General features: G+C 35.8%; 1 protein-coding gene across 4 annotated transcripts in view; it reads left to right on the top strand.

The window, feature by feature from the left end:
• Positions 1-26,951, top strand: part of CENPE (centromere protein E) — a 36,578-nt gene extending 9,627 nt beyond the window's left edge. The window contains exons 16-44 of one of the 4 annotated variants that reach the window (XM_015285601.4): positions 711-767; positions 848-1,015; positions 2,679-2,753; positions 3,002-3,124; positions 3,475-3,609; positions 4,187-4,364; positions 4,830-4,984; positions 6,028-6,342; positions 7,150-7,461; positions 8,974-9,132; positions 9,974-10,174; positions 10,908-11,192; positions 11,304-11,459; positions 12,283-12,504; positions 13,245-13,403; positions 13,611-13,832; positions 14,790-14,927; positions 15,807-16,007; positions 16,090-16,236; positions 16,864-17,076; positions 17,833-18,039; positions 18,545-18,754; positions 20,497-20,718; positions 21,336-21,539; positions 22,046-22,158; positions 23,046-23,143; positions 24,463-24,631; positions 25,133-25,392; positions 26,279-26,951. In XM_015285601.4, the coding sequence (XP_015141087.2) occupies positions 711-767; positions 848-1,015; positions 2,679-2,753; positions 3,002-3,124; positions 3,475-3,609; positions 4,187-4,364; positions 4,830-4,984; positions 6,028-6,342; positions 7,150-7,461; positions 8,974-9,132; positions 9,974-10,174; positions 10,908-11,192; positions 11,304-11,459; positions 12,283-12,504; positions 13,245-13,403; positions 13,611-13,832; positions 14,790-14,927; positions 15,807-16,007; positions 16,090-16,236; positions 16,864-17,076; positions 17,833-18,039; positions 18,545-18,754; positions 20,497-20,718; positions 21,336-21,539; positions 22,046-22,158; positions 23,046-23,143; positions 24,463-24,631; positions 25,133-25,392; positions 26,279-26,376 (5,202 nt within the window). In that variant the 3' untranslated portion in view covers positions 26,377-26,951. The other 3 variants (XR_006939222.1, XM_420670.8, XM_025150193.3) reach the window with 3 other exon arrangements.
• Positions 26,952-27,333: the final 382 nt, after the last annotated feature.

The following is a 27,333-nucleotide window of genomic DNA, read 5'->3' as shown; positions in this document are numbered from 1 at the left end:
GCTGCAAAGAGCCAAAGACATAACTTCTTGTGCTGTCCTACTAGCAAGGGGGGCCTAGGGGAATGGGGAGCTTGGAGGAGGCAGAACCAGTAAAGCTAGCCAAAGAGATATTCCAAACCATGTGATACCATGTGAAAAAAAAATTTAAAAGCACAGGAGTTGGGTGGGCTTACTGCCTTCCCACTGCTTATTGGCTGGATATCAGTTGTTGAGTGGTGAGCAATTGCTTGTGCATTGCTTGTTTTCTGAGTGTATTATTATCACTGTTATTATTACTGTTCTTTTTTCTTCCTTTTATGTCTCAGTAAATAGTTCTTATCTCAGCCCACAAGTTCCACTTTGTTGTTTTTGTTTGATTCTTTCCTCTATCCCACTGGGAGGGGAAAGTGAGTGAACAACTTCATTGTGCTTATAGCTGACTGCTGGGTTAAACTACAACACCTAACACAGTGTATACACATTGCATGGTTCTCAGTAAGACAGCCTTACTCATCTGTAGAGCATCGGTATTCCGTTACATACCTTCAGTAATTATAACTTGTTAGTAAGAAAGTATCTTCGTCATCTCTGTGAATTTGTTGTATGTTTTAGTAGTGAATGAGCCAGTGAGCTTCGGAATTTAAGTGGGAATGGTGGTGAAAAGCAACAAGGGTTATAATAAATTTTCTTGATCTTGTTGATCAGTTAACTGAAAGCAATTCTTTTTCTAGACTCAGAAAGACTTTGAAGAATCTGTGCAACTCTGTGAAGCTTTAGCTGTAGAAAAGGTAAACCTGTCCTGTATTCACCTTGAAATAAGATGGAAATTCCAATAACCTTTTTCTAACACTTGTGTTTCTTTCTTCAGGATATTGCTGTAAATGAGATCAATATTTTGCAAGATAACTTTAATAAGTTAGTATTAGAAAATGAACAGTTGAAATCAGAAATAAATGAAATGAAGGAGAAACTGAAGGAAAAGATAGAAATGGATGAATTTGAAGCACTGGAAAAACAAACACAAAGAGATCACGAGGTAAGGTGCGCTGCAGTATGGATAGAATCGTATTCTCTATACTCCAAATGTTTTCTAGTTTTTAGACTACAGAATGCTACTTGGATGTTGATTCACAACAGGTGGTGATGTAAGCATCACTTAGCAACAGAAAGATTGAGCCTAGGGTTTAAAGTGGACTGAGAGTATAAAGATCAGACTTAAAATTTTAAGGGTTGCATGCTCAGATTTGGTTGAATGTGTGTCTGTATGTATCCATACTATTTTTGTGTGTATATATCTAACATATGTATGAAAAGTCTCTTGCAGAAATTGACAAGATTTTTTGATGCATAGATATATGTAAAGGTCTAATGTTCTAGTTGCTAAAGGGCTAGAGGTGAAATAAGTTACAGAAGATAAAGGCACTTGAGATAATGACACACAGATGTACTTTATTCCATTTCTTTCCCCATACCTTTTCTAGAAGGAACGGGATACTTTCTGTGTTGGCTGAAGACTGCTTGTACATGTTAGGCTTACCATAAGGCTAAGGTTGAAGCTGAAGTTGCATCCTTTCACACTTGTTTTAGGTTACAATTGAATGAGATCACCTATTATTTTTTGCATTCCCTACAGAGATTTGAGTCTTAAAACAGATGCAGAATCTATTATGATTTAGCTTGTATTTAAGATTATTAAAAGTGTCTTCTTGATGTAGACTATTTGCACTAGCTTTCTCATCAGGTCTACTCTGAGGCCTGTGTTTTAACAAATTTTGTTACGTTTGTCCCCTGAAAAACTTTTGTGTACCTAATGAGGAAAAACAATATTCTAAACTAGCTTCTATTGCAAGAACTACTTTTTTGGGCAGATCACATCTGCAGATCGGTGTCTGAAAACAATCCATAAAATGTAATATGTAAAATATAAAATGTCAATACTTGTACAGCAGAGTAATTATAGCATAACTGACAGGTCACATACTTTACACTTGGCTAAACATACTTAGCTGAAATAATCAGTTTCAGTCAGCAGAGGCACTTAGATGTAAACTCAATACTGAAGAATGACGTTAAGGTACACCTGGCAGATAATATAGTACTATATCTTCTACAGCATCCTCTGACCTGAAAATTACAGATTAGATTTTCTTCTTACTATACTTAACAATACAGAAATACTCAAAGAAGAGTGCTAATTGTAAAGCTTTCCTAACAAAAACCAAGAGAAGAGCTCTTCCACTTTAGAAGCGCTTTTATATCTAGTCTTCTACTTGTGCTTCATTTCACAGGATGCAACTTGAATGCATTCATGGCTTGCTTACGTAAACTCAATTTTGATACCTCTTTCTTGTCAGCAATTAGATTATCATTAATATCTGCACTGTGCAAAAAAGACTATTTAACATGCCCGGAGTTGGAAGTTCCATATCTGTATGATTTCTGCACTAATTGCTTTGATCACATTGCTCTTGCTTCTTGAGCTGTTGCGGATTAAATTGGACTTGAATCATTTCTAACTGCTGTGAAGCTGAAATAGAGCTTTTTCATTTACTAATTTGAAAGAATGTGGCAACTGTGATTTGCTAACTAATAGAAAAGAAAATACAGACCTTGCTTATTTGCATGGTGATGGCAACTAAAACTGTTGGTGTGGGTGCTTTCTAACATCCTCTGCAATTCTGCTTCCATTTGCTCCACAGATACAACTAATGCATGAAATTACCAACCTAAAGAATATTGTTTCAAATGCTGAAGCCTACAATGAAGAACTTGAGGTGAGCCTGTCTCCTAAACTTGCGTGAAGTAAGATTTGTATGGAACATAGTTTCGTTTTTCTATCTGGTACGGATGACTCAGACTTGGCTGGGCTCTGGTTAGTCTTACCAGTCATGAGGTAGATATGTCTAATCTTAATGCTTAAGTAAAAAGGAGTCTTACAGATTCCTATCAGGAAAACAAACAAACTGGAAACTGTGATTTTTTTTTTAATTTTTTTTTTTACTTCTTTTCATGTAACTTTTAGATAGAAATAAAGTCCAAACTGGAACAACTAAAAGAGAAAGAGGACAAAATAAAGATATTACAAAATCGAGTGGAAGAACTACAGAAAGTGGATGTGGAAAAAAAGGATATGTCTCTTTCAGTGGTAAACATGAGTTTTCTGCTGGGTTAAGTTTTGCTTTTCTGGAAGTGAGTTAAACTTAAGCATAGCCTTGAAATGATGAAAATCTGCTGCCTGACAGATTTTAATTACTTTCTGAAGTTTAAAATGCCAATTACTACAGTACCGCTTCTGCAAGAAGCTTATTTTATAGCTGTACTCTGAAGTAAAGCTATGGGAAACTCTGTACTTTATCCCTCTCAGTGTTGTGCTACTGTTCATTTTAAATGGAGTAATGCACCACACTCTGAGACACTTCTACATTTTAACCATATTTGAATAATCACATTTGCTTTATTATGGCTGTCTTAATTTTGAGTTTTTGTCTCTTTCAGGGAGATTCTGATAAACTAATCGAGGAAATTCAGCAGCTGAGTAAATCCCTCTTAGACAGTGAAACTGTAGCCTTGGATGCCAAGAAAGAATCTGCTTTTCTCAGAACAGAAAATTTGGAATTGAAGGAGCGGATGGTAATTACTTTTTACACACTGCTTTTGCAGTGGTACAAAATACTGTTTGGGCAATGTTTGCTCCCAGACTAGGGAAGAAGAATATCTGTAAAGACAAGTGACTTAACACTCAAAGTAATGTTTTCACTATGGAACTCATGGAAAACAGATCTTCAAGAGGAAGATAAAAATAAATCAGACTTGTTATTCAGGAGCTGGTCTTCAGTTTTGTCTGTCATGAGAGAAGAGAGTAAATAAACAATCTTTGAAGAGTTCCTAGGACAGAAGACTCCAAGTCTGATTTTAATAGGGAACAGATTAGTAAGTTATCAATTCAAAACTGGGATGGGACTTTTAAGTTTTGAAGGAGTAAAGATGAAGTAGGAAAAATGGCCATGGTTCTGACTTTGAATGTAAGATACGTTCTATTACATTACTCTAAAAGAAATGAAGTTGTTTAACGGGGGCAACTTCTATTAGACCAGGCCAAAATTGTTCAGATCAACAACAGGAAGTGTGTCCGATTTAATAATTAACTGTTAAGCAAGTAGACTTGTATTTTGTGTATGAACAGCATGTTTTTTTTGTTTTCCTGAAGAATGAACTCTTAAATAATCACAAACAAATGCAAAAGGATGTGCAACTTTACCAAAGCCAAATAGAAGCAGGAAAGGCGAACTACAAAAAAATGCAAGCTGACTTGCAGAAGGAGTTGCAGTCTGTATTTCAAGAAAACACAAGGCTAAATTTACTGATGGAGGGTAAAGTTCCAAAAGGTACTATTCTGTTTAAGTTGATGATTTTTTTCTTCTCCCCTTCCTTTTTTTTCTTTTCTCCATTTGAGGTGGGGGATGTAGGGAAGATTTTTTGCTCTTTTCTCACTGAAGTGTTTGTCAAGATAAAATATCGGGATCTCTGATACTGATGGCACACAGCACTCTGCAATAGCACTTTCTTAAAATATTTGTAAAACTGCAGTTACCATAATGCTTTGTATGTCACCTAAGACAGTCAAATTAATGAAGGATATCAGGGAGAAAGTGGAAATAAACGGAATGCCGATCTAACCAAGTGTTGACCAAGCTCAAAGCAGTAGTTCCATCTTCTGATTGCTGACAAATTACAAAATAGTCTTTTGTATAGACTTGACATCCAGAGCATGATATAAAACTGCTTAAATTAAAACCTTTTTTTTTTTTTTCCTCTTACACTCTTTTCATTTAAACTTGATGATCGTGTAGACTTGGTTTCTCTTCTGGACCTGGAAAAAAAGGCATCTGACTTAAAAGCAGAACTAGAAAAAGCATTGGAGGAGAATGTACTCCTACAAAAAAAAGTAAATGAGCTATCAGAACTTCAGTCTCTACCAAATACTGTTGAGATGCAGCAGAGAGAGGTAAACAAAAATCTAACTATGCTGGAGCTTTTCTTTCTTTCATGTTTTTTATATTGTACTTGACTAATAACACATTAATGGAGGCCTATTGGATAGTTTTCAGTAAAAAAAGTTGTCTTGAATCAAATAACAAGATTTTACAAAGTTCATTATGCTGTCGTTTCTCAGGTATTTGATATTTACACTCGAGAATAAATCAAGAGTTGAGTGCTCAGTTATAGTTCACTATAACTAATGAAGTATTTCTAGTACAAAGCTTGCTTATTTAGCATGATCATCATTTGATAGCTACATGTGCTTCATCCTTGTTCACTACACCACTTCACCTATCCTAAAACCAAGTTTTTTTCTGGATGGGTAAAGAGTAAATCTTAACACTTCTGAGTAGAAACATTGGTTGGGGAGTAAAAGGTTAATTTAAACTTCCCAGAATTTGCAAGCAGACTTTCTTGTTTCCTGGCAGGGCATAGTTTAGTATACTTTTTCCTACAAATTCTTCCTAAGAGTTTGCAAATTTGTTATACTTAGTAGCAGGTACAGGAGGATTTATATACACTTATTGTCTAGGGCAAGTAATCTTGCATAAACTTGATTGTAAATATTTTGCAGAATGTTCCAAAACCTTTGATTGGCCTACCTCTATTTATAAAAATAAAAAAAGTTGAGTAGATGTTAAAAACTTTATAGAATCTGTATTGCAAGTAGTGTTGATACGTCAGAGTACTTAATCAGGTTAAGAGCCATAGCTTGCCATGTTAGTTCAGTCCTACCTCAAAACAATGAAAGGAAATATTTAAAAAACATCTTAAGAGTTAGAGGGAAGAGTTTTAATGGTTGTTGAATCCAATAGGACTTGTCTTCCCCCCTTCTCTCTGAAGTATTGTTTAGGTTTTGTTTTATTGGGATTAAGTGTGGAAGTCTAGCAATGTACTGCACTCTCTGTTTGCTTGCATTTGTTTCTTAAGCCTGCATGACTATGTTTTTATTTTACAGCTATAACAAATACTGATTTTTAAATGCTGTTTTTTCTTTTTTTCTGACAGATTCTTGAAAAACACGAGGAGTTAAGCTTACTAAAATTGGAAAGAGAAAAGCTGCTCTCTGAAGCAGCTGATAATGAAGTTAAACTTAACTCTGTGACTGAAGAAATTGAAAAATCAAAAAAAGAGCTAGCAGATGCACAGCTTAAATATATAAACTCTAATCAGGAATATGTAGCTCTTAAGCAGCTCCATGAAGAGCTAGAACAAAAATACCTAGCTGTGTCAGAAAACTCTGAACAAATGAAGCTCCAAATAGAACATTTGTCTAAAGATGCAGAAGAGTCTAAAACAGCTTTGGATTATGTGAAATTAGAGGTTGGTGTCATATTCCTCTTTTTGACATATGCTAAGGATTCTCCAAATGGCTTCTTTTTAAGATATAAAGTAGTGGTTTTGAAGCTATAGTGTGGCTGGATAAGATTTGAGATGCACAGTATTATGCATCTCAATGGCCTCTTTCTTCATAGGCAAAGAAGCAAGCTACTCAAGGATATGTGTTCTCCTGTACTTTTAAAATTCTTCTTATTCTTAACTTTCCTCTTTATTATGCAAATATGTTCTAAATAAGCAGCTATTGCCTATTCTTTCTGAATTCATAGGAAAAAAAGCTTTCTTATCAGTGAACTGTTGAGGATTTTCTTTTAGAAGAAACAAAACAGAATATCTTTCAAACCACAGAGAATCACTGTATTACTTGGCAAATAGAAAGGGAAAAAACATTCATATAGGAGGAGAAGGAAAATTAAGATGCATGCATTTCTGACAAGACTTTTGGCAATTATGTGGCTGCCGTATTCATCTATGGATTTGATAGGCTATGGTTTCATGTGTGTTTGTGTTTTAGCAAGACTTTTCCTGCTAAGGAAGTTCTGGAGACAAATAATTAATGTGGACAAGATTATAAATGGAGGCTTAGTGAAATGATGAAATTCCTACTCTTCTGAAGTGTGAAAGGATTGTCTATCTTTTCTAAGCAGATGAGTCTGCGAGATCACGTATACATACATATTTTATATATATATGTACACATATATATGCAATTATATGTATATATACAATATATATATTATACTGTTTTACATGAGATTGAAAGTGTTTATTCCTTTTCCTTTTAAATTAAAGCTCTCTAATAAAATGAAAGAATTGGAAGAAAAGACAGCAGAGCACGAACATCATCTTCATGTAAAAGAAGAGCTTGCTCAGGCTCATCGCAAGCTAAATGAAATGGAACAATTAAAAGAGCAAGAAAAGATTATGGAAGCAAGATTGGAGAGCAAGGATTCAGAGATCCAGGCAGTTCTTCAGCAGCTTAGTGGATGCCAGGAAGAAATAAAAACTCTCACTCAGGAAAGAGATCACCTGAAACAAAAAGAAGAATCTCTCCAAGCTGAGACAGACCAGCTCAAAGAAGATATAAAGGACACTGTTTCAATGGTAAGAATTCTGACTTTATTGAAGTGGACTGTACATATTAAAGAGAAAGACTATAAAAGAACTATGTAGGTTGCTCTGAAAGTAATACCTCCTATTTATTTCCATGGAAACCTCAACAGATACAAAGAGCACAGTAACACTATTTGCAAATTTGTTTTGCAAATACTAATTTGCAAACACTAAGCAAATTTTCAGCTACAAAACTCTGTTTTTCAATGTAATCACCACTATTAGCTATGTATTTTTGCCAGCAGTGAACTAGAGGCTTCATGTCACATGTCTAAAAATCTGCACCAGTGGAGGTGACCCACTGTCGCCTCTACTGAAATGCACTACCCACCACCTAACTGTGCTAACAGCCACTGTTTAGTCTCCATAAATGTTAAGCAAGGGTCAGTGAAGTTTTCTGACAGGTCCAGCTCCTGGACCCAGGTAAGCATACGTGGAATAATTGCTACTTTAATTCTCAAGGTCACTTGAGAATTAAAGTATAACATTGCTCACTGGGAGATGAAGGTACAGATTGTTTACAGGGAAATGAGAGCGGAGTGCAGTTTGTATGCCATTAAATAGTACAGGGTGTTGAGCATAGTGGAGACTGTGCCCTGGTTCTGTGACCAAGTAGTAGTCCCCTAGGCAACGTTAGGTGTCAGCAATATCAGGAGAATCTGATGTACTGCTGTAAGAACAATGCTGGGATGGGGACTTGATGGTGCCAAGATACTGATAGTCTGCTTACCTACTACTCCTGGGCCAAGTGTCTGTGTGTTTTGTTTTGTTTTTTCACCATATGCACTCCTTTGGGTGAACTTTGCTCATTATGAGCTCATCACAAAACATGGGAAATGGTTTCAAACTAAAAGAGGAGATCTAGACTGGATGCAAGGAAAAAGTTTTTGTAGTACATGTGGGTGAGGTGGCACTGACACAGGCTGTCCAGGGAGGTTGTGGCTGCCCCAACCCTGGAGACATTCAAGGACAGGCTGGGCTGGGCCAGGCTGTGCACCTGATCTGACCCTGACTGAGATGTCCCTCTTCATTGCAGGGGAGTCAGACTAGGTGACCTTTAAAGGGTCCTTTCCAACTCAAATGATTCTATGACTCTATGAACGTCAGTGGGTGCATCTTTTTTTCTGCATGGAGGAATTAAATGACACACCTTTGCTTCATACGCACTTCCATATCTGACACCAATTTGTCAAACGGTTCCTCTGTTGCCATCTGTCACACAGCAACAAAATGCAATGGCTTAGGGGTGGGAAGGTTCTACTACTACTTCACCAACATCCACCTCTGGCACAGGCCAACATAATAAAATAGGAGGCATTACCTTCAGAGCAACCCTTGTATATTGAACTATATGGGGGACAAAGGGAGTGCATTTTCTTTGGTATTTTGTATTTGTTTGTTTGGGTGGTTTTTTTGTTTTTTTTGAGGAGTACTACTAACAAAAAAACATTTTTGGCAAAAAAAAATAGCATTTCTGTCTTGTGGATTTTCTTTATTCTAAAGAACATTTTAGCACATGAAGAACTGAGAAATGCACAGAGTTCTCTCCAGAAATCCCAGGAGACTGTTAAAAAACTGGAGAAAATTATTTCTGAAAAAGAGACTCAGATTCTGAGTGTTGAGGAGATGCTTGGGAAAACTACTGATGAACTTAAAATACAGGTAAGATGTTTTGTAATCATCCAGAACTAAAATGTTTCTAGTGTTCTTCCCAATACTGCGAAAGCAAGTCTTGTCAGTCTGATTACAGTCCATTCTGCTTGCCCTTAAAATTTCTAGACCTTTGGTAGAAATTAGTCAAAAAAGTGGTGTTTATAGCTTGAATTTCTACAGAGATCAACAACTGATAATGTACTATAAACTTTTTCCTAACTGATGTGTCCTATAGCTACCAACTTGACTGGTGAAATTAGATGGCAAATAGAGAAAAGGGGTACCCAAGAGTAGTAATGAAGCTTATGATATGCAAACTTTGTTCTCAATGAGGAGTCTAGCACATGGCTGTAAATGAAACAGAGTTCTCGCATGTAACAGGAAGCTGATAGTATGTTTTTCAAGCTTGTGTACAAATGACCAAAAAGAGTGCTAAGTGTACTGTACCTTATGCTGTAGCTTCAGTAACAGTTTCTTTGGCAGGCCAATCTGTAATACATGACACTGGACTTACGCTGCAAGATGCAATAAATTAATCAATGTTAACTTAGTATTTGCATGGTTCTTAAAAGAGCAAATGCATAGAAACAGATGGAGAGGTGTTTCTTTCTTGGCTTTTTCCTATTGGATATTTTCTAAATAAAACATAGCCAGTATTAGAGAAAGAACTGCTAAAAGGTTAGCATTTAAAACAGGTGACAGAAAGGCTGAGGATTGTTGGATTTTTCCCCAGATTTGTTAGAATTTGTTAAAGATTTGTTTAAAAATACCATAGCAGAATAAATGGAGACTTTTGCATTTTAGTTTTCATTTTGAATTGTTGAAGATGCTATCTTCGCATACTTTATAGTTATCACAGATGACAGAAGAACTTAAAAACATCACATCAGAAAGAGACTGTCTTGCTGCAGAAAATAAAAGCCATAGAGAAAGTGGTGAGCTTCAGGTGCTAAAGGAACAAATATTTTCCCTTACACAAGAGAGGAATTCATTACAGGATAAGCTGGACAGTTTACACCTAAAAAAAGAAGAGTATGGAGAAGGAATTCTGGTAAGTATTATACTAAGTTTGTAATACATAGCATGCATATTTAAACTTTCCTTTGAGTGATAACATCTTGCTAAATAAACCAGAGAAGAATCCTACTATTTGATCCTACTATTTGACTGCAGGCCATCAGACACCACACGTAGTATTGTTTACCTTAAAGGCAACTCAACCAATACTATCAGTTGTATCTGGGCAACTAATAGCAAGCTATGACAAACTTTTCCTCTAAATAGAATTTTATCTTGATACGGGATGGTGGTGTTATGAGTTGATCTGCACAGAGATGAGGTACTGTAATCAAGTATTTGAAACTAAGAATTGCTCATCTGGAAGGGATGGTGATGGCTTTTTCAAAGCATAGAAACCTTTTTGGTTTTGTTTTCTAGGCAAGGTTTGTTGATGGCCTTTACATCCAACATTTTCCTTAACTAAGCATGCTGATAGCACGTGTGTGTTTTCATACATAAATGCACTTGACAAATATAAATTTATAAAATATGTGTGTAAATTAATATTTATGGGGAGGTGGACAGACTTGGAAGACTTGACATCTTATCACAGAATCACAGAATGGTTTGGGTTGGAAGGACCCTAAAGGTCATTAATTTCCATATACAAATTCCTTTAAAACATAGGCTGTTTATTTTACATAAATTAGCTTGTCAAAGGCCTGATAGAATTCTCTTACCACTGCTTTCCTAAATGTGTTGACTTTTATTTCTGTGCAAAATAGGAATCAGTGATTCAAGAAAAATCTGTTGAGCAGGAATTACTTCATCTAAGAGAGGAGTTGAGCCAGGCAAAAAAGAAACTGCATGAAATGGAGGAAATGAAGGCAAGTGAATTTAACAGGGAATCTGAAAAAGTGGAACAAACAGATCTTATTCCAAAATTGCATGACTGTCGAGAAATGAGCACCATGACAGAAAGAGATGATGATGATTTTAAAATGCAACTGGAGAATCTCCAAAATGAGAGAGACCATCTGAGAAACACTGTAGAGGAAGCAATTAGCATGGTAAGAAAAACTGTTCTATTCCTTTAAGGTAAAGTCTTTACTAAACTTCTGTCATAATTTTTTGAAATGATGCTCAAGCTTTAATTTATTTGAACTGCTTTGTGTCCAAAGAATTCAGAAGTGCAGGAAGAATTAAGATGTGCTCAAAACTCCATCAGACAACATCAAGAGACCATTGTGGAACTCAAAGAAAGTATTTCAGAGAAAGAAAGTCAACTCTTGAAAGCACAAGAGGCATTGAAGGAAACAGCTGAACTGGAGCAGAAGGTCAGATATAGTTTTGTGAAGCAAATAAGTTCTATCTTCTACAGACCTCAATTTGAAAGGGTTCAATAAATGTATTAACAAAACTTAAAGCTTTTCCCCTTTTTTTACCTCATAAAAGAAGGCCATAACAATAGAGGCAGTGGAAAGATAACCAAATTGCAATTTGATGTGTAAGCTACAGCCTTTATAACAAAAATGTGCGTTGGTGCTGAAGGATCAAATATTAAACATCATTGCTACTATTCGACCTCAATTTATTTTCCAAGTCTTACACTTCTTAACGTTATTATAGTTAACATGCTATCTTTTGACTGTGTAACTCTGAAGATACCTAAGTGACTAAAGAGTAATTTAGCCCATTCTTTCGCTTGCTGTGCTTATTATAACTTTATTATTTCTGCTTACTTTTATATATGAAGCTATTTTTACTTTAAGGAAAAAATAATAGCTTGATTCTATCAAGCACTATCTTCTGTAGGTACAGAAGATAGTGGAGTTGTTTTTCTGGCATTATCGTGAGCTGTAGGTTTCTACACACACTTTCTAATGAGGCAGAAATGCTGAAATACGACTAACATAAGTAAAATTATGTCATTTGTTTGCAACATTAGTAAACTGATGGATGTTTGTTCTGTAAAATTTTCTATAACAACCTATATGTGTAGGTGGTGCTTTTGAAATGTGATCCCATGACACTTTTCCTTCATCAGCCTGAGTACTGAGATAAAAGAGCAACTTAAATCAAAAGGTTACTGGTTGTTGTTTTTTTTTCCAAGCATATGTAGAAATATCAGCAATATTAATAAGCTGTTTGTTCTTTCAGCTCACTGAAGTAACTGAAAACCTGACTCACATCTCATCTGAGTATGGCAAACTACTGGCAGAAAAAGAACAAATAGAAAGAGCAATGAATGAGGACGTTTCTCAGCAGCTTGAGAAAATAGCTTTGCTTAGTGTGGAGAAAGATGAGCTACAGCAAATGGTAGAGGTCTCTAAAACAGAAAATGACCAGTTGAAGGCTGATTGTCAGGAAAGCAAGGACAAAGTATGTACCAAATCTCTTAAATCATTGTTTTAAAGGCAGTTTATATCACTCAATTCCTTCAGTTCTGAAGCTATCAGCTGTTCAATATCCCTCCCTCTCTTCGTTTCTTCTCAGAAGCAGTAAACTAAAAATTGTGTCTACTAATCCAATCTGGATTTTGGAATTTCTCTCTTAATTTTCCTTTACAGCAGTTGTGGTCACTATGCCACTCTGGACTAACCACAGCTGTCCACCTGCTGGATAAACGCTCCACAAGTTCCTCTTACATTTCTGAGCTACAGTAGCTTTGCATTTAGCACTGAACAGTAAAAGTAATCCAAGCTTACTAAAATCAAAAGGTTTAAGGTTTTCTACCATTTCAATCCAGAATGAACTGACAAAGAGAAAGCTAAATCCAGAAATGAAATTGATTTGCTATTGCATTTCTCTGTCTTGATGCTTAGTTTTGAAAGCAGGCTAGTGCTTATTCAATATTCCAAGTATTTGCCTAGAAAATGTGTTTATTTTGATGTGTCATCTCAGACACACTTGGCCTGAGATACAGTTAACAAAAATTAAGCTGCTATGTTCTGAAATTAAATAGAAGTGTGGTAAATAATTATTTCAGTAAAGAATTTACAGTTTCAAATAGTTCTCTCCTAGAAATTCAAATGCCTTGTCTTACCACTCTTAATTCTGTATGAGCAACATTTAAGAAAGTCATATTGGGTATTTCAGCTATGTAACATTTTGTTCTGCAGTTGATAGAAGTTCTGACAGAAATGGAAAATCTGCAGGAAGAACTAAAGCGTCAGAAAGAGCAAGCCGATCTTCAGAAAAATATGCTAGTGGAAGGAGAAGAGAAACTACAAAACACTGAAGAAAAGCTAACTGAGGAAATAAACAAACTGAAAGAAAAGGCAAGTACAATAGTAAATAAACTCTTCTTAAAACTAATTTAGAGAATGTCTCCTCAAGGACTGACGAGAGGGAGAAGGTACTTACCTACAGTAACTTGTGCCATTTTACTGTTCTGATAGATGATCTCATGGTAAGTGTTATTGGCAAAAAAATCCTATTGCTAAACTGTATTTATCTTGTACTTTTTTTTTCTGTATCTTTATTAGATAGACAAGTTGAATGAGGACTTAAATTTGGTAACTGAAGAAAGGCAACAGGTGCTGGAAAAACTAAAAGAAAAGACAGAGCATGAAAACAGTAAACTTCAAGAGCTGGGGAAACAGTGTGCTTTGTTGGAACAGGAGAGAGATCAGGTCCAGGAAACACTGGAATGTGTTCAAGCAGAGAAGAAAAAACTGGAAGTTAACCTACAGGAGAGTATTAATAAGGTGCTTTGTCTTTGACTGAAGTATAATAATTATAAATGTTGAAGAACAGGCTGTTTCTTGAAACTGTTTCGGAAAAATTTCTCATGGGTATTATATATCCAAATTGAAAAATACTGGTGGGCTTTAATTTCTGTCTTGGGGAATTGTATTTTAGGATACATACAAGCTCTTTCAAAAATCTTATCTGAAGCTACTTCATTAAGAAAGAAATAAGCACATGAATACATTGAATTACCTAAACAATTCAGTGTTTGTTTTTTTTTTTTGAATGTTAGTATATCTTGCTGTTGAGTTAACACTGAAAGTGACAAATTCCCTAGAGATTTTTATTTTGCTTCTGGATAAGGAATATTTTCACAACAGTAAAGGTGATAGTTTGGTTCAGTGTTGAGCTGCAGTCCTCATTCAGATTCAGTAATGTGTAGATGATTCAAATCTATGGCGCTACTGGTTCATTTGAATTTAGGTATTTATTGAGTGTTAGTTGTATTGCTATGAAACTTGAAATGTAGTGATTTGGTGTAAGGAATGCTACTCCTATAATAATCAAAAATAATGGAAAATTACTTTGGCAATAGTCTCACTGATAAAGTTGTCTCATATGAAGTCATTATTTCTAGGCAGTTATTAAAGTAATATGAATGAGGTTCACATCTCTGCTTTATGTTTCTCTTCTCTGAACCAAGAATTGTAGAAAGTAAGTCCAAGCATGTTTGATGGCATATTCTGTGCAATTCTTTTCACTAAGTACTAAGGACTTGTCAATATTCTAATTGGCAGGCTTTATTTGGGATAAACTTTTCAAATACAAAATATGTAACTTTCTATGCTCAGACTGAAGCAATTTGTGATTTTTTCCTAAGTATTTGACTCTTATGAAATAGAGTAGTCTGGTGTGTTAGCAGTAGATTCATATACTATCTCAGAACTTTATGTGTTGGTCTGATTTTATCTCAGATTCTTGAAACTGAAAAGGAGTTGAAATGTCATCAAGAACTCCTCAGCAATGAGAAAATGAAAGCTGAAGAACAGGAAGAACATCTGTTAAAGGTTCAGAGGAGGTCAGAGATCTTACAGGACAGCCTAACAAATAAGGTGGGGAGTCTGTGGTTTTTATCTAGTTACTCTATAAGTGCTGCTTTCTGATGTTTTAATCAATGAGCTAAATTCTTGGTCAAGACAAATCCTATTTAATTTTAAACTGCCAGCTCGTCATTCTGTGTTTTATAACAAGCGTGAACATGACATGAACAAAGGATGCCCTAATGATTTAAGTGAAATTTTGAAGCAGCACCTTCAACTCATCTCAGCTGAGTTGGCTGCTCCACCATAGTGTACATATTGCATAAGTCCAAGTCCAGCTTTAATGCAATGGTAGTTGTTCATGTATTCATTCAGACCTTAAAAATCTCTGTGTAGACAGTATGATCCCAAGTGGGTTTGGAACCTTTGGTGCTTTGCACAGTTTCAAACTGTACCTGGTATTCAGCAAGTATTGCTGCTTAGGTCTTCCCAGCTCAGTCTTCTTTGCAATTTTTACTTTGCATGTGTCAAACTCTTATTTTGTCTGTAGTTCTAACAATGTAAGTAAGAATGCTTTTGGTAAAAAATTAGCATTAGTATTCAAATTGTTAGAGCAGATAGATGGACAGTTCAATTGTGTTTATCTTCTGTTAATTTTCCACTTCTGTTTTTTTCTAATGTGGATTTACGTTGACTGCATTTTGTTTTCACATTGCTTTAGTGCAAACCAAAGTTGGCTAGAGTTCTCTGGGTGTAATACTATTCTTAATCTTCTGAGAGATTACAACATTGAAATCGTTTTTAAGCTTTTCATGCTGCTAATGTGAATTTTAGAGTTACTGGAAATTGTCTTGTGTCAAATACAGACAACTCATTTTAGCCTTTCATAGTGGAGTCTATAGACTAGGACCAGCTCACCTTTTTGTTGTTTTTTTTCCTCCAATATTACAGATTCAACAGTTAACTGAGACACTAAATAGCATATCAAGTGAAAAAGACCTGTTATTGGCTGAAAGAGCTACTCATTCTTCCCAACTTAAAGAACAAATCTCATCAATTAGTCAAGAAAAAGATGAGCTACAAAAACTTCTCCAGGACATCAGTTCTGAGCGGGACCAACTCAAGATGGAATTGCAAAGAAGTTCTGAGATGGTTGGTGTTGCAAACTGCATGTCTAAGTTAATAATAACTTATCTTCTTGAATGGTACTTAATTATGCATGCATTTATTGCAGTGTATTGAAACAAGTACGAAATTGGAATGTGCTCTAAACAAACTGAAGCAGAGAGACCTGAATGATATGTCTGTTCAAGTGAACTTACTGGATAATACAGAGCAGATAGATGATGACAGCCTGGTGGCAAAAAGCTTGAAAATTAAGGTGAGCTACTGTACTTTATAAAGGATACATGTCAAACTTTAATATTGTTTATTCAGGAGCCTAAACCTTACTTCTGTGTATGATTTATAAAGAATCGGTCTCTTTCTTTATAAATTGAAAATGAAGGTAGTACTGGCCTGTAAATGTAGGCTGTCATATTTGCCTTAAGGTATAATCTAGCTTCTGTATGTGATTTGTGAGATGCAGTTTACTAACATTCCCTTGAAGCATATTTGCATTTCATGACCTGTTGGCTGCTTTAAACTTACGGTGAAAGCTTTCCTAGGAAAGAAAGCAGGTACGTCTGTTTCACAAAGGAAGAGGGAAGGCAGAGTGCTAGGAGCAATTTCATCTTTCTTTCCACAAGAGGATCAAAGAGATCAGCCCCATTCTGAGAGCAGTCTGGGTGGCAAACTCATGAACAGACAACAAATTTTATTTCAGGCCCGGCTTACTGTTTTAATCTTCATCTGTGACATTAGGACAGACTTCAGGTCTTGCTTTACTTTTCTTCCTTTGTAAAACCTTATGAGTGCTGTGGGGGTTAACCTGGAATCTGATGTTCAGCTTGTATTTAACTGATGACTCTTTCCTTATTGTGACTTAATTTGCTTAATTTATATTTAGGAGCTTCTTGAAATATTCCCAGATATAAGGAAGAGGTATGATTGTCTCTCTACAATGTCTCTCAATCTAAAAGCTGAACTGGATAGTCAGAAAGCAGTGGTAGCTGCAATACTGACTCAGCTTTCATCGGACCAGAGTAAAGAAGTCAATCGACTGCAAATGGAAAATGAGAGAATTAATGGTCATCTCCAGAGTTTATTGAACAAACTGAAGGTACTAACTAAAATGCTGAAAATGTGGATGATTCATATGGTTTTGTTTCTTTTTTTTTTAATAGTCTCACTATTAACAGCTAGGATTCTATATGATCTAGCTTTGATATTTTATAAATGCTTGTCTTAGAGAAAATGGACCCCTTACAAATCTGAAAAAATGGAACTCTTTAGATAAATGAACTTTTTTATTACAGTAATGCAACTGCTTTCCATAGTAGTATTTCATTGGTATTAATCTATTTGCATTGATGGGAAGTGCTCTGTGCTTTGTAAACCAAATTATAGTCATCTGAGTATATTTTTCCTTGGAGAGGAAAGATATGCAAGATGCCTTGGAGATTTATGTTTATTTTGTAAAACTACCAAAAAGTTTAATAACCTCTGTGGTCATTCAAACTTCCCTCAATCTATAGCTCTGTAGAGAAACATATTCCAATTATTAGGAGAAATCAAAAGGATTTAGGAAAGAATTACTGTCACAATGAACAGAATTATAGTAAACCATATAGTTTTGGGGTTTTCTTTCTATCTACTTATTTACCACAAAAAGGGAAGGAGGAGGAAGGCAGGGAGGCAAAATGATGTTAGAATGAAAGTTCTGGTAATAAAAATATCAGTCATCTTAATAAATACCATTACCTAAAACGTTTAACAAGACAAGTTTAACTAATATTCCTAAAGAACTCTATCCCCTCTTTTCACATAAGCTATCTAATGTTTGTTTTCTTTTTTCTTTTTTTTTTTTGTTCAACAGTTTTTATTTGGTCGTGTTTGCTCAAAGAGAAAGGATTATCATGCTACTGTTAACAAGTATGTAATGGAATTGTATGAGGAAAAGAAAAAACAACATCAGCTACAAGTTCAAATTCAGTGTCTGAAGAAATTTCATTCTGATTCAAACAAAACATCTTCTCAAGAGTTAAATGCTGAAGTGTGGCAGAGTTTGCACTTAAATACACAGGTATGATTTTAAATTTTCAAAGACTTGTTTATTTGAAGACATGATGTAACGTGGTTGTAGCAGTCTAATGGACATTGGTTTTAGCTATTTAAACTGTGCTTGGAGAGTGGAAAACAATTATTTTTTTAATGCTACCCAGTTATATAAAAATGAATTTGGTTTGATAAAGTGGCTAAAAATTAAGTTAGAAAATTGTGGGACTATTATTTACTAATTTGCCCTGTAGAATACATTTCTATGCGATACTAAGATGATTTCTGTTAGCAATTAGATGAATTTTCACTAACAAGCATTTTTCCACTTTCACCTTCCCACCTTTACCCAGGAGCGCATGGATTGTCTCATTTTCCCAGTAGGGGAATGGCAAAATTCCTTTTAGCCTAGCAGATGTGAAATAGTTAGATGCTAAAATGTACTTCTTCTATAGATAGATGGCTAAGGGGGCAAAAAATACATATATATATACCTAACAAAACTATATTTTAACTTGATCTCTTCTCTGAAGATCATCCTCAAAGATGTATCGGAAATGGAGAGTGAACTTCTCAGCATCGAGGCAGAGTTGCAGCAGGAAGCAAGTACTAGAAAGGAAACAACACAGTTCTGGGAAACTTGTTCAGGACACCACTGTGATACAGAGGAACTTAAAGAAGAGTTAAAGAAGGATAATGAAAGGCTTTTACAAGTCATTAAATTCTGGACTCCAAAAGGAAAGGTAAATAAAAACTTAATTCATAAAGAATGTATTTAATGTGAGTACTGTGTAAATATCTCTAATCTAGTTGAAAACAAAAACAAAAAAAGAACTATTTTGAAGTTCATTTATTAATTACTATCACCACTTATTGTTTTAGTATTAAACTGTAAAATATAGGAATAATTGGAAGATTTCTTTTTAAGACTTTTTTTTCCCCCTCATGCAATTAAGTTGGAAACTTGTGCTTAAAAAGATCTCCTGGGAGATAATTTTGTGTGTAAGTGGTGGGTTTTTTTGGTATGTTTGTGTCATGGGTTAATGTGGTCTTGTCTCTGGGACAGGGGCCTCCCTCCCCCCAACCCTGCAGGAGGAGGAGAGAACAAAAAAGAAGGGAGTACAGCTAGACTGAGATAACAGAGAAACTAATTTACTAGAAATGGTAAAGGAATATGAGATGAAACAATATAAAAAGAATGAAGGGTAACCAATCAAATAAGCGGAAGAGAGAGCTATCTTTCTAACTGTGTTGTGGATGGCGTTACAGAAGGAAGTAGAGCCATGGTTACATCACCTCCTTTCCTCCCAGTAACCACATGGTAATGCTGGGGCTGCTGGGAATTGGAGTTTTGCACTTCCGACCCAGCAGCAGAAACTGCAGCTTTCTGGCAGCTGTACCAGCTCTTGTCAGTTTTCTATGATATACCTGTAGAATGGAATACCTGTAGAAAACCATGACAGTTTGCTTTTTAACAGCCCAAATCCTGGAAACAAGGTTTATAATTGTGTTTAAATATTCCTTGCAGAACTTGCCAGCCTGATGCATTTGCATTTTCAAGCCTTAATACCCACAGGATTTCCTGTTCTTTACAAATTATCTTTAACATGACTAAAGTGTTTTCTGTAAAACTTGACTGTAATTGATAGTCTTGTACATTTTCTACCTTCAGAAAGTCAAATTACTCCAGTGTTGACTCAGCTGTCCTTTCCCTTTGCTCCTTTCTTACCCATTCACACGTTGTGGAAAAAAAAAAAGGGTTATGCTCTGCAGTATGAAATGCTTTATAAACTAAATTTAATGAGATTTCATCTTTAGATAAGCACAAACAACTCTTAGAAAACAGGTTATGGGAAGGTATCCTCTACCTTACGATTAGTTCTTAAGAACTGTTGTCTTAACTTCCAGCAAACATTTATTAGTATCAATATCTTACTAATATTTCTTCTACTGGTATTGATCTGGAGTATGAAGAGCTCATCACCCTCCTCCTGTGTGTGTTGTGACTCATTTCTGCTCTGTTAAGTTCAGCTTATTGAAAAAAAAATTTAAACTTCTTTTGTAGAATTAATTGACAGCCTTGAGTTCTCCAGGATTTTCAGTGCTGATAGGCTGTTAGGAAGAAGTCCTTGATAGACATATTCTGTGGATCAAAGCTGTTACTTAAAACAAAAACTGGTATACTTACCACCTGATAAGTATGAAGATCATCTTTATCTGGCATGTTAAACATGTTGGTTTCTAGAGTAGTCCAGTGGGCATGTTTTCTCTTAAGTGGTTGTCTTTACTTCAGTCAGTGAACGGATTCTAGCAAAAATGTATCCAAATAATTGTGTTCTTCTCCATAGTGACGTTATGGTTTGGGTAGGGAACACAACTCCAAGTGGAACACTGAATCAAGAACGTACAATTAACACAGGCAAACTTCCTATTTCTTTACTTCTAGCTTGTTCAAAAAATTTATCTATATTACATTATTTTTCAGATACTCCTTCAACTTTCTTCAGAGTTGGATGACAAAACTTTGACGTACTGTAAGAATGCTGATATTGAATGGAAACAGAGAAAAGAGAAATCTGAAGAGTTGCTTCAGGATCTAGAGACCCTGAAAGAACAACTGGCCCCTGGTCGCTCTGCTCATCTTCTGATAGAAGAAGAAAATTCCAAACTTCATACTGAACTAAAGGCTGCAAAACAAGATATAAAGGTGCAAAAACTTACTCATTGCTTATTTTCTAGGTGGGAGTACAATAAACTGAAAAGTTTGGTAACTGTAAATCTCTTGCCACACTGCCCCAGAATACACTTTGTTTTTGTATATTTATTTTTATTCCTAAAGTGAAAGGAAGTTTGAACTCTTGCCTGTAGTGTAATTTATTTTAACTGTTTTCTGTATCTAAATAAATGTCAATATACAAATGTATAAAAAGTGCACCCAAATTTTTCTGGAGTATAGATTCTAATAATGTGGTACTCCTGAAGCTTTGTTGAAGACATATGGTATTCCCTACAACTGGAAGCTGGAGAAGAAGTCTTTCTTTATTCCTAGGAATAAACTCTTTCCCTCTGTCATACTTAACATCACAGTTGCTCACACTCAAATCATCTTTTTTAGACTTGAGTGTTCCAGAATGCCATCAGATGACACAAAACCAGTGAACAGTGTTATAGAATGTATAGGGACTCTTCCTTGTTTGTTTTTCTGGTATTTTTTTTTCCCTTAATGTGTATGTAATGTAATGGGGGGGAGGGGTAACAACGTAACAGAATGCAGTTGTACTCATAAGTTGTGATGTAACTACTCTTAACTGCTTACCTCAATAGGCTCTGGAAGCAAAACTCCAAAAGTTGGAAAATTCAGTAAATGAAGCAGGAAAAAATCTCAGAGAGAAAGATGACAAGATAAACAAGTTACAAGCACAGATAAGGATAACAACAGCTTCAAGTGAGCTCACCCAGCTGCAAGCTAAACTGAATGAGACAGAAAAGTGCCTCAGAGCTTCCCTAACAGAGAATCAGAGCCTTCAGGTATAAGCCAAATTCTTTTCTCATTTTTCTTCTAAAATGAAGAGAGCACTTTAGAGTCATTTTATTCTGCATGGTATTTTTAATATTAAAACACTCTACTTTACTTTCCTGTTTAGTACGCAGCTTCACTTGCTACCAATGCAACTTTCAAATACAAGTTAGAACACGTGGTATTAGAAGCTAAATTTATTACCTATGTACTTCTGAAGTGTTCTTAAACTTCTTCCCCCTCCCCCCCATATATTTACATGCTAGTTCAGAATTCCCATAATACATCTGCAAGCAAGTCAACAAAGCTTTCTAGAAGCGTGACTGTGTGCATTATACTGAAGTTAGAACAGCAACTGCTACTATGGTGCTAGTTGATAATGTTGATATTCTTACTCTAGAATAACTGTGCTTCTAACTTTGTCCTGCAAGATGTGGCACACGAGAGTAAACAAAGCAGTCCCCAGATTCAATGCTCTGTAAGAATCCTTCACTCATACTAGATATTCTATTTTTAGGCAAAATTAGATAAAGGTGCTAAGTTATACAAAGAAGAAATTGATCAGCTCAAAACACAATTAGTAAAATGTGATATGGAAAGAATGAAGCAATCAAACTCGTTTGATATGAAGTAAGTTCAAGTTTACCTTTTCATAGTTCTTAACTACCTACTCCCAACCCTGACCTGACAAGTAGTAAACATTCAGCTTTACATGTCTTAAGTTTTTATTCTATTTGCATTCCAGAGAAAGTAAAAATCATGTGCATCTCAAGCTGATTACCAGATTCCTTCCCTATACACCCACAAAAGTAATGCTATCATTGGCTTAGACTGGAAGAGGACTTAAAGTTCATCTAGTTCCAACCCCCCTGTGCCACTCACCAGATCAGGCTGCCAAGGGCTCCATCCAAACTGGCTTTGAATGCATCTGGGGATGGGGCATCAACAACTTTGTGCAACTTGTTTAAGTGCTTCACTACTCTAAGTAAAGAATTTCTTCCTAAATTCTATCCTAAGTTTCCCCTCTTTTAGATGAAAGCCATTCCCCATAGTCCTATCACAATCCGACTGTGTAAAAAGTCACTCCTTCTGTTTATAAACTCCCTTTAAGCACTGGAAGGCTGAAATGAGGTCCAAAGCCTTCTCTTCTCTAGGCTGAGCAAGATCAGTGCTCTCAACATTTCTTCATGTCTCAAACAACCTATAAGCCATAAATCAAATAACAGCCATAAATCAAATAACTACTCTGACAAAGAAACGTGAGGGAGAAACAGCAACTGGGAGCACTCTATAGCTCACTGGACAGAGAATTAATTCAGTTCAAACTTCTGGTATTCTTCATTTTAACTAAAACCTAGCTGAGAACCAGATGTAGAGTTAGTCATTTTTTTTTATTATTTTTTTCTATGCATTTTTGTTTGTTAGTGCAACTGAAAATCAAATAGGTCTCCTGAAACTTAGATTACTAAGCTTAAAACTTTTTTTTCCCCCCCCTCTTTGCCTCCCCACCAACACAGACTTGCTAATTATAAAGCTCTTGCAGAACACCAAGAAGAACAGTTAAGAAAGCTAAAAGAAGAACTTAGAAGAGCGCAACAGGAGCAAGATGTTACTGGTAAATTCAAGACCTAAATAAGGGACTATTTCATATTAAACATTCAGTTTTAACATTACATAGTTTGCATCCTAATCTGGAATTTAGGCCTTTTACCTCAAAAGGATATGAGAAGGGTTAGGTGCTTTGGAAGTGATGGAAGGTTAAAAATACAGTGACTGCATGTGCAATGTATTAGATTCACAACAGGTTTCGTATTGTTTTTTTATATATTTCTCCAGTCATACTAGCAATCATAATGGGATAAGCTGCTGCAGTTGTAGTGCCTTAGGTTTCTAATTCTATGATTAGAACTAGAAATATAGAATTGCATGAATTGGAATGGACCTTTAGAGGTCAGCTGGTACAACTCCCCTGCACTAAACAGGGTCATCAATAGCTAGATAAGGTTGCTCAGCACCCTGACCAGCCTGATCTTCAAAATGTCTCCAGGGATGGGGCATCCACCATATCTCTCTGTGCAACCTGTTCCAGTACTTCACTACCATTATTATAAAATATATTTTTTTTCCTTATATTCAATCTAGATTTCTCTTCCTTTAGTTTGAAAGTATTTCCCCTTGTCCTATCACAACAGACCTTCTTTCTTATCTCCACCCTTTCTATATATAAAGTGCACTATCAGGTCACCTCAGATCCTTCTCTTTAGGTTGAACAGCCCTAGCTCTCTCAGCCTGTCCTTGTAGGACAGGTGCTCCATCTCTCCAATCATTTTTTGTGGCCCTACTCTGGATGCACTTCAACACATCCATGCCTCTCCTGTACTGAGGATCCCACATCGCTACAGTGTGATACAACTCAAACTATATAACTACTTTAAAGCTAAATGGCCCAATAAAGCGTCTCTTATGCTTCTTAATATCTCCTTGGCAATGTGATTACTGATGATGGGGATTACAGCTGGAATGATTATCGTGGTGAAAATAGGAAAAGAAACAGGGAAGAAATGTTCACCTATATCCAAAGATCTTGGTTTGCAGGAAACGCTGCACAGAGGGAGGATCTCCAGGAAGAGATCCTTCCCCAGTGGCAGTCAGCCCTTAAATGGGGTCTAGGAAATACAGGTGAATTGCCTTCACCTGTGCTCCCACAGCTGACCCAGTCCTTTCCTCAGGTGATCAACCAGTGGTTCAGGCCATGACTCAACAGTTACCATACAGTGGGTTTTAAAAATAGCTGTTGTAATGACACTTGCAACCTAGTGAGATTTTACATATAAGACTACAGGAAGGAACCTTGTATAGACATATCTAAATATATATTGATGTTATTTTTAAGCACTGTGATGATAATACACATTTGTATAATTTTTTTTCTAGTAATGTCTGAAAAAGCAGCTCCTCAGCTATCCCAAATGCCTATGCCCATTACTTGTGGTGGTGGAAGTGGTATTGTGCAGAGCACACAAATACTTGTTTTAAAATCTGAACAAGTTAAGCTGCAGAAAGAAAACTTGCACCTGAAGAAACAAAATGATGTTCTACTAAGGTAAGCTTAAAAATAGTAAGCATCGTGTCAAGTAATTATCATAGTTTTTTTTCTAGGAAACCTGTAGAACTGAATAACTGCTCATCTTAAGATGCAAAAGAATGTAGCAAGTCTAAACTTTTATTAAAAGCTAGTGATGTATTTGTGTGTGTGTGTGTGTGTACCTCTTTATGGCTTTTGAGCTTCAAATTACTTTCTTCCATAAGCATTTGTTCTAAATGTTTATCGGTAACTGGAAGGTGAACTTAGTTGAAAATGTATATGGTAAAATTGTTGGATGGGATCTTGGCTTAAAAAGGGAAAAAAAGAAACCACAGAACATTGTACCTCCAGAACTGATACACACATTTGGATACAGTAGGAGGCTTTCATTGCCCTGTCTGTGATATATCATCCAAAGATGTAGGAACTGTCTTGTCAGGATTGCTTCTCTTTTTGCTTCGAAGAACTACTGAGGGTTTTTTCTTAATTAAATGCTGGAACTTTTTTTTTCCTATTCAGTAATGAGCTTCAACTGAAAGAGGAACTTAGAAAATGGAAAGAAAGAGCACTAAAACTGAGAGAACGATTCTCAAGAGAGTCTACTCAAGAGACAGTACCAAGGTCTCCAAGGAAGACAGTGTCGTGTTCTGTTAAAGAGCCAACTTCACCCTCCAAGGAGTCTTTATCTCAGGAAACTGTGACTCAGTACATATCAAAGCCTCTGCCACTGACGTGTCCAACAAACTTCTTTGATAATTCCAACTTGAGTACACTAACAGGTATGTAGCATGGTGGTGTCCTATTATAGTTATTTAGGAGGGACAAAATATATGGGGTGGTCTTTGAGTGAGAGTAGATGACCTGTTCTTTCTCTGATCAGACCTGAAACTTCTATAGAAGCAATTTTCTTGAATGCCCATTCAGCAGATTGTTAAAGGGCTGGCCAACTGGTGCCAAGATTATCCATGCTCTACAGAATGTAAATACTTAAGACACATACCTCCTGAAGATTAGGCAAACTTAATATTTCTTTTCTTCAGTTAAAGTGCTGATGACCAATCACTTTATAAAGTGAAGAGGCAGAATATCATGTCAAATGATGCTCTAAAATCTTTTGCTTTTTAACTTGACACCAGTTAAGCATACACTTCTGACAAAACTGATTTTCACAGACTGCACTATCGTCTACTCAAAGTTAACTGCTGGGTGACTTCTTTCTAATATTTCTTTATTGAGATCATCGATTTTTGATCTTGGATTTTTGAATTTACCAGTGTGGCAGCCTCTAGCTGCTGTAATAGCTGTTTCAATATTTTCTGATTTTTTTTCTTATCACTCAAGTGGTGACTTCTGGGAAGTCTAGTGATCTTAGCATACTAGTGCTACTGCCCTCATCAACCTGCTTCTAAAAGCTTTTATGAGGCCCTAGCAGGCATGCTGAAGACTTTAACAGCAATTAGACAGACAGAGTTCCAGAAAGAATGACTCATTGCCATTTCTTCTGAAGCCCATCTTAGTAATAGTATAGCCTTCTTCACAGCACCATGCTTCTCAGAGGCAAGCTTTGCTAGCTGACATTTAAAACTAGTCAAGAAAAAATTGCAATATTCCTACTGCTTGTCTAATTGGGAAAATGTCACTTTAATATTCTTATTTTCTGTATAGATACGCAACCTGCAGGAACAGAGTCCACAGAAGACCATTTTAAGAAGTGGTTTGAAACTTCAGAGAAAGATAGAGTCTCTGATTGTAATACCCAATAGAAGCGTTCTATTGTAAGCTGCCTTTACAGTGGCTACAGTCAGAATCTAGCTACACGGAAAACGGTTGCTTCAGATTCAAAGCCATCTATTGTGAGAAGAGCTCTGGTGAAATGCCGGTCCCTTGTGTTGGAACTACTACTTTCCAAGAGTGGAAAAGCTTTAATACAAGAACAAAAATGGAAAAGTAGGCATGTTACCTGCAACCTGCTGATGACGTTCTCCTTTGGTTGTTTTTGTTTTGTGTAGCAAAGAAAGTAAAGCTAATATAATGAAGAAAAACAGACACAAGAATGGGTCACAAACTGTGAAACTTCTTGATCTTAAACTTCTCTGGCATTCCTGTAACAGCCCTCTCTGGGTGCTTTGTATCTACTCATTAGTTAATTTTGTTTATCAACAGATGGTTTTTATACTATGAGTTTGTATTTTTTTTTTCCTCAAGACTACATTTTCACTGCAACTTTAACCTCTGTATTTGAACAGTGCACATAAATTTATTACTTTTCTGTTTGTAGGGTTTTTCTTAAACTCTTGAAAATATTTCTGCAGCTCAATAAACTATAGTGCAAAAATAACTTGTTTTTCTCATCATCTTTGAATATATTTTATTTCCTGCTTGAAGTTGGGTTCTGGATTTTTTTATTATTATTATTATTTTCAAACAGTCAGCTATCGATCTAATTGACACTATCCCATTGCTCTTATGAGTTGAAAATGAATCTGGACAATCAAGGTGGTAATATGGACTATGTTTCACTATTCTACTCATCTGAATTTTGAAACCTATTTTAATGTTCTGTATGAAAAGGTTTGTTTTGACAAACTTCTAATGTGTTAAGTATCTAACGCTTCACTTTTGTGGAGACACGATGCTATCATCTGAGGATGCTGATTGTAATATTCAGTGTCTAAAGACAGTTTTTTCTAGTAATCAGAGCACTTCTATCATTATGTTTC

This window comes from Gallus gallus, chromosome 4 (assembly GCF_016699485.2).
Source record: "Gallus gallus isolate bGalGal1 chromosome 4, bGalGal1.mat.broiler.GRCg7b, whole genome shotgun sequence".
NCBI classification, from domain to species: Eukaryota; Metazoa; Chordata; class Aves; order Galliformes; family Phasianidae; genus Gallus; species Gallus gallus.
The sequence above is the reverse complement of the archived record's forward strand: the minus strand, read 5'-3'. Positions and strand labels throughout refer to the sequence as shown.